This window comes from Triturus cristatus, chromosome 10 (genome assembly GCF_964204655.1).
Source record: "Triturus cristatus chromosome 10, aTriCri1.1, whole genome shotgun sequence".
In the NCBI taxonomy this organism is placed as follows: Eukaryota; Metazoa; Chordata; class Amphibia; order Caudata; family Salamandridae; genus Triturus; species Triturus cristatus.
In genome coordinates this window covers 672,784,058-672,796,648 of record NC_140593.1, presented here as the reverse complement: position 1 = coordinate 672,796,648, position 12,591 = coordinate 672,784,058, and the positions used below count along the sequence as shown (strand labels likewise).

Below are 12,591 nucleotides of genomic sequence, written 5' to 3'. Positions count from 1 at the left end.
AGCCTAGTTGGTCCTGAGAGCTTTTACAGAGGGAACCACATGGGTTCAGAGTGGCGAGGAACAGGAGGGTGTCCCTGCAGTTGCGGGCCCGCATCCGTGTTCTATCGCCCAAAGCAGGGAAGCCCATCAAGGTGGTGATTGGTCTACCCTGCGTTTTGGCTGGAAAGGGGTTGTGTTGGACTTGGCCCTTTTGGCAGGTTCATCCCTAAACTTTTTGCCTGTCTCCTAGCCTTTTCCCTGTGTAGTGTTGGTGGTTTTAGGCCTCTAGGCACTTTAGCACTGTGGTCAAGTGTAAAGTGTGTGCGCTCTCTGTGTTACATTTGAAAGGTTGCCTGCCCTCCTATAGGAATGCATGGGGGATAAGTGTGTCCATGGTAATTCCTGGTATGAGAGGAGTGCAGGGTCGAGTTTAGTATGTATGAACTTGTGAGGATAAATGCTGCGCAATGGTGTGTACTGATTTATGGTGACTGGTGGAGAAATGCCACTTTTAGAAGTTGGCATTTCTGTGCGCTATGTGTCTGCCTGCCTAATGTGAATTGCATGTCTGGCTTGTGAGTGACGGGGGCTGAGAGGTGTGGGTGGCTCCAGGAGGGGCAGGGTGAGTCAGCGCTGAGCTAAATGGGACACCTGGAGTAGGAGTGGTGGGAGGGGTAATCCCCTGACTCTGAATAGGAGGGTGCTTCCCTAGTGAATGTGACTCCACCCCCCTGTGGTGTGTCCGATGACGAGCCCCCACCTGACAAAGGGGAAGAGAAGTCTTGTAAACAGAGTGCTCCAATTTCCCCCTGAACCAGTTGCAGCTGGTTTTCCCAAGCCCTGTGCTTTCAGACAAAGACAGCGCTATGTCTTCTTATTCCTGAGGGCTCTTTACTTTTATTTAAAAGAACGCTGGTGGCCTGCAGAACGAAGCTGCAATGTGTGGGATTTCCCCACACTGCTATTTATTTTGCGGGAGCCCACCCGACGTTTCGGCAGCCTTTGGTGCTCATTTTTTAACAAGGGGGTACCCACCCCGCAGATGTGCCCTTTAGCGGGAGCCCAGCCCGGGTTCTTTCCGCATTTGAATTTTTTGGTAGGCGGGAGCCCACCCCGCATTTGCCGCCAAACGGGAAGAAATCGCCGCCGCAGACGCGGAAGCCAGGCAGCCTTGCCTGGAGGTAGGCGGGTCCTGCCGCGCCACCCGGAAGTTGCGGCCATGGAGAGACCAGACCTCCCCCTGCGTGAGGGAGAGCCCAGCGTGCTGCCGCATTGGGAAATTACCGCAGAGGGGGCCCGAGGCACATTGTCGGTGCCTGCCCCGCCGCCTTTGAAAGGGACGCGCCGCACAGCATCCACAGAGACCGGAGGAGAGAGGCAAGATCACGGTGAGAGGGTCCCCTTTCGAGGCACGTAGTCGGTGCCTGTCTGTTGAAGCCAGTTCCCCGGTTGTATTGTACAGCGGCACTTTAATCACAGGCCCCTGCAACGTCTTGGGGGCCTTTGTGAATTCTGAGTCCCAGAGCGGGACTCCAACGTGTACATTGTTGGTGCCTAAGCTGATTTCCTTTGGGGGGCCAGTTCTTTGAAGTAGAGGAGGTGCCAGTTCTGCATGGCCATGTTGTAGAGTCCCAGTGGAGGACCCAAGGCACAGTTAGTGCCAGTGGCCATTTGTGCAACAGCTGCCCCACTGGACAGTGGGCAGCAGCAACTTTTGGGGGGCATAGTTTATTTTTCAGAGTCCCAGAGTGGGACTCCCACGTGCACTTTTGCTTTTGCAGCCAGCCCTGACTTGGCGGGACATAGGGTATTTGAGCCCCTGTGAGAGGCCAGTTGGCCTGGGGCTAGTTTAGGGTACGTTGCGCCCCTGATTGGGGCACACTGTGTTTATGCTGATTATTGCCTAAGGGGTTTATGCTTGCGAGGCCTATTGCCTCATATGAGTATTGCATAATGTGGTTGTGTGCTAATTAGGCCTAACCTAAGGTGGTTTATGCTAATGTGATTCATGCCTGATATGATTTAGGTGTCCTATGTTTTATGTTACAAGATAATGCTGAGTACAGTATTTGATCAATAGTTGCTGGTTGTGCGTTACGTATGATTTACTTGTGCATTTCTGAAGGTTCTGACCGCGGCCTGATTAGCCCGGCCAGGTGTAAATAATCCACTGTAAATACTGCCTAAGTGCCAGTTGCACCAGTGTACATTGTGTGATTATGATCTAATGTGTTTATGACAATACAAAGGCTATTTTTGATATAACCTTGTGTGGAGTTTCTTTTGTGGTGTGCCTAGTGTGTTGCTGCTGGGTGGGTGTTGCGCAAACGCTTTACACATTGCCTCCGGGATAAGCCTGACTGCTCGTGCCAAGCTCCTAAGGGGTGAGCAGGGGTTATCTTTGGCGTGTAACTCCCTTGCCCTGACTAGAGTGGTGGTCTCTGCCTGGCTTTGGCGCAAGCCTTAGCCAACCAGAGAGCCCATCTCTAACACAGCTAATGCTAGCTGAACTTGGCAGACTCTAAAAATGATAGAGAAGCCAGGTATTCACCAATGCCAGAAGAGTGTTGTGCTGGGTGAAACCGGGGACCCCATTTGTGGAAGATTTAGTTGCGGTGGAAGTTGAGGGCCGATATGTGTTCATACGGGGCCGATTAGCTGTCACCACCTATTGCTGGTGTCCATATATGCTCCCAACACAACCCTGACCTCGTTTCTGCATGCACTGTCTGGTCGCATGTCCTCCTGAAGTGGAGTCCCATGGCACATAGGGGGTGACTTTAACTCTGTCTTTAACCCTAGACCAAAGGGATCCACAAGATGTTAATGAAAAATATAGCAGACCAAAGGGAATGGCTCAAAGAGAGATGGGAGAGGGACTTCAGTGAGATAATAGGGTACAGCTTTAGAAAAGGTCTTCACTTCTTCAAGTAAGTTAGTTACTAGGGGCACCTTTAAAGAGGTCCACATAAAGATCCTGCACCGAGCTTACTTCTCCAGAGTGCACCAGAAATTACTAGGTAGCTCATTGTCCCAGGGAATGTATCCAAAAAGGGACCTTTCTACCCACCCACTTTTAAAGCCCCAAGTCTTTAGGGGATGGGACAATCAGTACCCTACAGTCTGAGGTGCTGAGAAAGATAGTTGACTACCGGCAACAATGGGACTTTTAGGGCTATGGGGCAATCAGTAACTGTTGAAACAACACAAAACATTAGCCAGTTGGAGACTGCTGGGAGCACAAAGAAACATAGCTCAGAAATGTGAAAGTCCGGCAGAGTAAACTACCAGGCACTGGTGTATGAAAGCACAGAAGGTGGTCGGGATGCCATAACTAATTTGTTAAGCTATGGGTTGCCTTGATGCATTACTTTGGAATCAGATGATCCCCTCCTTGAAACAAGTACTCAAGAGATGACGAGGCTGTTCTGGAAAAGAAGGATTGTTAAAAATGCTACCATTTAATTAATTTGGAGTAGTTGCTGTCTGTATGTGAAGTACATACAAAAAGACTCATGAAACAATGCATTTGGAGAGTAACTATACTAAAGGCCTGGGGCACAAGGAGTAGACTACAGTACCCACCATAGATACCACCCAGTGATGTGTGACTATCTCAGGACCACAACATTATTTTTTTACTATATTCGAGCTATCCTTCTGGTTCTGGAGATGTGGCCTTCAGAATTGGAAAGACTACTCCAGATTTGGCCTTCGCCATTGATCACAATACTCAAAAGATTGCCTCCATGAAACGTCCAGGTCTATGCACAATACCGCAGATGTAGCATACATAATAATAACAACACTGTAGGCGTGGCCTTTAAAAACTGGATTCAATACATCAGAGTAGCATCCAAACCTTTGCAACATATTGATACTGCATGCCCCAGAACTGGGCACACAGCTCTGTTTGAGAGTTTGATGGCAGTGTGTGTTCCCTGAGGTCAAGTCCATAGACAAACCATGATTATTCATGCTTAAGAAATCCTCAGATAGAGATGATCATATCTTAACCATATTTTCACCTTAGAAGAGTGAAATAAAACCATATTGCTTGCTTGTTACACCTCTTCCTACACACCTAAGCATGCATGTTCCTTCCTACACAGCCTTGAAAACCCACATATGACTTAAGCGCACACTCTTTTTCCTAATTTGTACCATTGACAGAGATAGGCTTTGTGAAAAATAATTCTGACTCTTAACATCTTATTTTCTGTCCTTATCGTGTATCTTCCACTGCTGAAAATCTAGAGACAACTATAAGGATTTACAATGGCCCCAATCACTGACTAGAGATTCCTTAAGGAACAGCTTTAGAAGATGAGGAGTCAGTGATTGATACCAAACGTTAAAGGAGAAAAATGTGTCATTTGAAACCTACTACCTGAGGGTATACCAAAGGATCCTTGAAAAACAACAGATCCCTCGCCTGTGCCTTCAGTAGCTTAACTTCCAATTCAGTGCACTGTAGATGGAAGGTGTCTTGCCAGACTCCTTACTAGTCAGGCAAACCACCCCAACTGTAGTGGCAATAACCACATTGTTTGATAGTTTTACCTCTGTGGCTGTTACTATGGAAAAATAGTGGACTTTGATTGGAAAGGAAGCAATGTGTTCCTAATATGATTGGAAACACCACCCAGTTTGTTAAGGGGTCAAGATAATAGGCACAGCTAATGTATGCTCTATGTAGAGATGCTTTTGCAATGCCCACATTTAGTGACAAAGATTCTGGAGTCCAACCTGATATTGACAGACTTTTTGTAGAGGTCTTCTTACCACAACAGTGACATTCACTTGGTAGAGTACCCGCTGATGGTATTGTGGAGAACTACAAGTGTGGATGGCTTATATCAGCCAAACTTATGGGCGGAATTATTCCTTCAGCAAAAAATGAAATCAGCCTGTCACTTTGAGCCAGATTTATCGAGAGCTTGCGTTGCCCGTACGTCACTAAATTTGACGTATGGGCAATGTATGCCACGCAGAGCCGCCTTGCATGGCTCTTCAAGGCATGGTAAATCTTGAGTAACGTAAGGCAGCGCATGTTGCTGTCTTACATTACTCTGCCCTGGGAAGGTGTTCCATGGGTGGAACATGGGTGTTCCACTCACCCACCCATGGTTTTTGGCACATTCACACGATTTACTAACATTAGTAAACCTGGGAATGCGTCAAAATGGTACACCTTCCCAGGAGAGGCATAACGAGGGGAAATATACAATTTCTCCCTGTTTTATCCTGTTTCTGCGTGTGCTGCATTCTGCAGCACACACAGACAGAGGAAACAGCCTCGGGGGATTGGTCTTGTGAAAGGTGTCCCTTCCTGTACGAAAACTATCCTAGCTGTAACGCAGGCACCCTTGCACCATGGTGCGAGACTGTCTGCATTGGCGCTTGGCAGCCACAAATGCACCAGCGCAGAGGGAGAGCAGGAAGGCACCATATCCTAGTAGAAATGGGTATTCCTACCCTCTCCATTTGACCCAGTGCAGCAAGTTGTCTCGCTGAGTTGCTTCGCGTCAAATATTAGTAAGTATGTCCCTTTATCTGCAGATTACGTTTAGGCAGAAGGGCGCGCATACACAAGGATTATCTATTCTGTAATGTAACTGACTAGACATATACCCAAATTATCACCTGATATGTCCGCGTCTTCAGTGCTGCCGTCAGGCCTGCAGGATTCCTGGAAGTGAAAATATAGAGATGTGACATTCTTTATATATTGAAGAGCTTGCTTCCTTCAGCCCACATCAGACTTCAGGGGCAAAAGACCATGCTATGATAAACAAAGTTGATACAGTAAAACATATTTTGACCCTAATATGTTGGTGCGTGGACAGAGAAAAAAAACAAGACATATAACATTTAAATTCATGCATCGGTGTAGAAGGGTAAATAGGAGAGAAACATTATGATATATTGCGCGGTGGAACTTATCAAGGCTCCAATATGTATACAAAAGGAATTGATGGATTATTATAGAGAATACACATGTTAACTACATTGATAAAATACAGAAATTTCAAGTGGCCCGAGTTGCTGACATTATATTGACTGGAATTGATGCTTAATGAACACTGATTGTCAGACTGGGACCAACGATTTTATATAATTGTTCCTTGAGGAAGCCCTGTTTAGGGCGAAACGCGCGTCGGCTGGCTACTATATGTCTAGAAAGAGAAATAAAAGTATCTTCTGAATGATCTACAGCGACTATTCTGGAAACTTCTTTGTTGAGATGATGAAAGTTTTATATTTGAGTGCTTAGACATACATTGGATTACAGTGATATATATATGGTGTGCTACTGTGTCTTGTTTTGAATAGTATGTTCTGGTGCAGGGTCAATTATCTTTGATTCTCTCTGTTTATCCAAATTGTTACACTCTAGGTGGATGAGTGTTTGACACTAAGATTGCACCCAAGACTTAGTTTATTGTTATAGAATTACCTTGGAGACACAATGATGTGCAGATCGTTGAAAGCAAATCCACCACAGTTTTAAAAAAAAAATATGATGTATTGACATGTTATGGACATCAGTGGATAGATGGAAGCGGTGATCAACTTGTTATAAAAAACAAATAAATAAAAAGTGCAGCATCCCAAAGTTTTTCACCTCATGTCCACATGTTTCACTACAATACCTTTGACACTGTTTACCTATCTTTCTCTTCCTCCTTTCTATGCCTTCTCTCTCTTGCTCAGGGTCAAAAACTATTGATGAAAAAAAGTACTTGTCCCCAAACAAGAGTGCTGGTCAGGGCCGGACACTCTGTAGGGCACCGGGTGTTTTTCCGGTGGGCTGGAAGGGTGGGGGCGAGTTCTGGAGTGGTGGTGGGGTTTTTGTTACTGGGGGCCGGTTTTGCAGCAGTGCCGCAATATCGGGCACCTGTAACAAAAGCAGCAGCATTGCTTCTCACTAGTAACTCCCCCATCCCCGGGCCGGTCCAACTGAAGTGCCAGGGCTGGTTTGCGTTCCCAGTCCGGCCCTGGTTCTGGTGCCACCACCTGCATCCAGCTGGCCAAATGCGGCATTAGTAGAAGAAGTATGTTGCATACCTGCCTCTAGAGTGACGGGCTTTATGGCGAGAACTACCTGAGGCCTTTCTGCCTTCTTAGCCCCGATCGACCTCCTTCCCCCTCAAAAAATAACAGAGTCACTCAGGCTACTGTCGATGTCCTTGGTTGTCTCCACACCCCTTAAGAAATATCGGCTGCTCAGAACCTTATAAAACGACCTGGAAATCCCCTCTTTGCAGTTGTTTCCAGCTTTTCTTGCCTGCCACCATGTGATATTGACTCCTCAGTGGGTGACTGTGTGAAAGGAGCAGATATTGTGTGACACACGGTGGCACTGTGTGAGCTGGCAGGTCTGCTGTTGGTATGGAAGAGTGCAGGATGGGGGAGGGGGGTAGCTCCCAAAATAGAACACTCTTTTTCCTGAAAAGATGGAATGAGAAGAATGCTGCTCTTTATGAAATGGGATTGCTCAAGCAAACGGCTAGAAACAATGAAGCCTCAGAGGTTCTTGGAAGACGGGCTATCAGCAATGGTATCTCTATGCATGTATTGATTTCTCTATTAAAGGTATTTGTAGAGCTCGGACTGAGCCGCCAGGGCAGTGGAGCACATCACAATTCACAGAGCACTGCTAAACATTTCAGAGGAAACGTAAACGGTGTTTATTTTTTCGTGGTGCGCCGTGCTAAACTTTTCACTTAAAAATGAAAGCAGCAAGAGACTTTGCTTATCTGGAAAATATGCTTGGCATGGCATGTATGTCAGAACTCTGACTGAATTGCACGGTGATGGCCAAAGGGAAGGTGGCGCCTGGATGCTGTCGGGCAGTGGTGCATAGCTGGTGAATTCCTTGTGTGTGGCTTTGCCAGGGCACGAGTCGTGGGTTCACATGGGTACACGGTGTCCACCCACTATTTTCACAGGATGGACGCCATCCACCCTGCTAAGAAGTTGGGCCCCACAGAAATATGTTGAACTTGTCCCAGTGTAATTTTGAGACACCGGAACACGTTCAGCAGCGCCTGCACATTGTCTACTTTCCATTCCCAGCAGCAACGTGCCGGAAGCGAGGGGGCTTTTTAGGTCTCGTCTTGGCGAGATCTATTGTCATTGCTTTCGTGTCCGGCTTCTGTGGAAGCGGGGTTGGTGTCCGCCCTGTCGGCATTAGGCCCTGCCCACCCGGACTGAAGATTTTGCTCGCTCACAGTGTCTCTTCCAGACACGCGTACCGGAGGCTGCTTCTCCATGTTCACTTCTGGATGGTGTCTCGCGTCTTTCACGCCTTGTTCAATGCATTCCTCTGCCTGCCTGTCTCCCTCATAGATTAACCCTTTCTGCTTCTCAATGCACATTGTCTCTTTAGCGGTCGTCTCTCTTCTTCTATCAAAGCTTACATCCCGTTTTCTCCTCATTCCCCGTCTGTCTCCAGTGCCTGTATCCTCTTCAGCTATTATTTCACCAGTCCTTGCCTCTCTCCGATGCCTGCCTCCTCTCCTCGCATTCTGTGGCCACCGGGTACCTGCACCTCGTGTCCGCCCTGGCCTGCCTGTCTCCTCTCCTTGCATCCTGTGTCCACCGGGTGCCCGCACCTCGCGCCCGCCCTGTCCCGGCCCCTGGCCTCAGCTGTTCGTGTTCTGTTTATGCGTGCAAGCCCGCAAAGCGCCCGGAAGCAGCTCTATGTGGACACATGGACACCCTTCCCACATTCTCTTCTGTCAGTCACCAACTTCTACACCCAGCGCCTAATGCATTCCTCTGCCTGCGTGTCTCCCCCATAGATTAACCCTTTCTGCCTCTCAACGCACATTGTCTCTTTAGAGGTCGTCTCTTTTCTTCTATCAAAGCTTATATCCTGGTTTCTCCTCATTCCCCGTCTGTCTCCAGTGCCTGTCTCCTCTTCATCCATTATTTTGCCAGTCCTTGCCTCTCTCCGATGCCTGCCTCCTCTCCTCGCATTCTGTGTCCACCGGATGCCCACGACTCGTGCCCACCCTGTCCTGCCTGCCTCCTCCCCTCACATTCTGTGTCCACCGGGTGCCCTCACCTCGTGCCTGCCCTGTCCAGGACCCTGGCCTCAGCTCTGCGTGTTCTGTTTATGCGTGCGAGCCCGCAAAGCACCTGGAAGCGGCTCTATGTGGACACATGGACGCCCTTCCCACGTTCTCTTCTGTCAATCACCAACCTCTCCACCCAGCGCCTCTGTACCTCTCCACCTAGTGCTCTGTACCTCTCTACCCAGTACTCTGTACCCTCTCCACCCAGCGCCTCTGTACTTCTCCACCCAGCGCTCTGTACCTCTCCACCCAGCGCCTCTGTACCTCTCCAGCCAGTGCCCTGTAACTCTCTACCAGCGCTCTGTACCTCTCCTCCCAGCACCACAGTACCTCCCCTCCCAGCACCACAGTACCTCTCCACCCAGTGCCTCTGTACCTCTCCTGCACTTTGCCTTTCTCTAACATTTGCATCTCTCCCACCCCCCACCGCTACCCCCTTTCCTCCACTGCCCCTCTACTCAGTCATCTGCGATGGCCTCCTCTCAAGCACCTGTCCCCGGACTCATAAATGACTCTCCCATCCAGGACGGGAAGTGATGTCAGCATCAGAATACTTTGTTGTGTCAGCGACTTGAAGAGAGCCCATACAATATTACACATTTGATAACCTACCACAATAAGTTGCATGCCTCTCCGCTGCCAAAACGTCCAATCGTAACTATAAACGACCAGTGTTAACCTCTTGAGTGCCCATGACGAGCTGGTCTCGTCATGGGCCGCGGTTGCGCTGTGCCCATGACGAGACCAGCTCGTCATAAACCCCGCCCGCTAATGCAACGGCCGGCACAGGGCGGGGAAAGGGGCGGGCACTCAAGGGGTTAAAGGGCAGTGCTTCGTCTTCGCCGACGAATCGGCAACTGGCCGGAGAGTTAGTTACAATAACACAGCAGAGGCGCCATACAAGATCATCTAGGAAGCAATGCTTTAGGAACTCAGTGCTACTAAGGTCCTCTGGTGATGCTTCTGGACAGAAGTGCTGCACCATCAGCAACAAGCATTTGCAATGCAATAGGTCTCACATTTACGTGAGTTTAAGCTATTGGCATTGTAAATGACAATGCCTTTTATTTAAGTTTTAAAAACCAAAACATAAATAAAAGGCCTTGTCATTTACAATGCCAATAACTTAAACTTGTGTGAATGCAAGACCTATTGCGTTGCAAATGCTTGTTATTTCACCTCTGACTTAGCAAAGATAATGAAAGAAGTTAAGGGTCCATCAGGCTTCCTTTTGATCGAGTATGGGACTGGAGGAGGCCTGGAACCTCACAAATTCAAATGAGGGAACACCCTCTCATGATAGCACTGGTGCTCCATGTGCGCCAACGCTATCGGTATTACAGAAGAGGATGCCCAAGCGTCTGTGGCACCTTCTGTAATACCAATGTGCCCCGGGACACCCTAAACGGCAGCATATGCCTGTTGTGTCTTCGGGGCACAATGTATAATATGGCCCCAGATCTAATAGAGTTTTTTAAATGCAAAGTAATTAAGCTAACAGCACAGTAACAGTAAACATAAGCACATAAGCAGTGTTCTAGTATAGTAAGAGTATATCTACATTTGGCAGTCTCTTAATTTGCTAAATGTAATCTCAAAACAGGGTTTTTAGGTCATTTTGGAATGCCAATCGATAAGATGAGGTAAGATGACCTGGTGAACAGCAAGAGGTTTCAAGAGATGCATTTTCAAGAGGCTAGTGGAACTGGCTAGTGGAGAAAGAGCCACAGGGTCAGGAAAAGCACCACAAATGTCTGTGATTGTGGCCCCAAAGGAAGACAGACAACAGGCCGGCAGTCATTGGAAGGGTCCCCTCTACATGCCACGATACAGTGATTGTACTTCTAGCCGTCATTCGGTTTCATGCTAAATATCCAATATCTAAATTATTCTATCTTACATGCGGCACTCTCCTTCAAAACACAGAGGTGATGGATGGAATGCTTACAAAAGTCTTAACTACTGGCAATGGTTCATTGTACATCGCAGTCCCTCATTTTTCACCCACTATGCTACTACATAGACCAACCATATACAAATCAGTCTTGGTCACGGTGTACTAGGGACAGTCCATCCCAAAATGCCAAACCAGATCCCCTTCAGACAGGAACAAGAGCTATTCCAGTCTGACTTTGGCCTACTTAGACTTCGCCACTGAGGTACAGGTTGAGTCCTGTGGCACAGTGAGCATGAGATCTCTTTCTGGGCACAACCATCACACTTCGGGTATTGCATTGAGGAAAGCACAAAGCTGGTGGATGGAATGCTTGCAAAAGTCTCTGCCTCTGGCAATTGCCCAGGGCCACATCCGCCAATCATTTTTCAACCACTTCAGAAGAAGACAAAACATATGCGAATAAGCCATGGCCCTCCTCCAATAGCAACAATACAGCCAGAATTGCGAGGCAAGGTCTACTCTGAAATGACACACAAGTAATACCAGCTTGGTTTCAGCCTAATATGGCCATATCAGTGTGGTAGAACTTGAGTCCTGCAGCGCAGTGAGCATGAAACCCATGTCTGGGCATAACCATTTCACGCAAGCTTCACAAGCACCTTTCTTCCTTTCTGTGTTACTCTCCTCTTTCTATGAACCGTATCAAGTATTGAGTTTACTTGGAGTCAGTGTTGTTCATCATCATTATCATCATCAATAAACTTTATTCGATTAAGAGACTTAATTTCATTACCACAGCAGATGAAACATACAAAAGATAAAATGACTAGTTTATAGTATTCTAGCACCTCAACTTCTAATGGAGGTCCTCGCACCTCGAACTCCCAAGGTGTCCCTAGCGGCACAACTTATCTGGGTGTTCTTAGCGGCACGAAACATCTGGGTGTCCCTAGCGGCACAAAATATCATCATGCTCTTTACAATATGGGAGATAACGAATCTAATGATATAGAATCCTCAGACACACCTGATTGATCTTGATGAAGATGATCAAGAATTTTACAATCCATAAGAGGAACTCCCATCATCCTCTAAGGACATTATCCTTGACCCCTTAGGGGAAGAAATGTTTTCCCCATTAAATATGAAACACCCAAGAAGTTCCGAGTGGTTCCCTCAGGACCACGTCCCAAAATTCATTAAAAATGAATAAGAAACCTCTTAGAAAGGGACACTCATAACATCGTTAGAGAGCTGAATGCTCTAGACCTTCTACTGAGGATAAAAGCTGCTATACCCCCAATGTGGACCCTGAACTCATTAAATTCCTATGAATACTTGGAAGTGATCCAAGAAAAGGGATGGAAAAATCCCTGAAAGGGTACCAAGACCATCTTCTCGACGTACTGGGACCATTAGCCAGAATCCTAGATTCTGCAGGAGACAGCTACATCAATGGCACCCCTCTCAACACCAATCTCATCAGGGGATGGAGCCAGAGAGCATTAATTCTACTGGGTAATGCCAACGCTAGCATTAATGCAGAAAGACAAAGAGTCGTTTTGACTAAAATAAATCAAAAACTAATTGACATGGCGGATAAAGAACCCTCGCAAAACCCAAAGGTTT

The 12,591-nt window shown here is 47.4% G+C and overlaps 1 protein-coding gene across 6 annotated transcripts in view; it reads right to left on the bottom strand.

Annotated features, from left to right (window-relative positions):
- The window catches only part of LOC146789879 (uncharacterized), a 499,281-nt gene that overhangs the window by 116,411 nt on the left and 370,279 nt on the right, over positions 1–12,591 (bottom strand). For 3 of the 6 annotated variants that reach the window (XM_085628145.1, XM_085628148.1, XM_085628147.1), the window contains exon 7: positions 5,614–5,671. In XM_085628145.1, coding sequence (XP_085484271.1) covers positions 5,614–5,671 — 58 coding nt within the window. The remainder of the gene's footprint in view (positions 1–5,613; positions 5,672–12,591) is intronic. The other 3 variants (XM_085628146.1, XM_085628150.1, XM_085628149.1) reach the window with 1 other exon arrangement.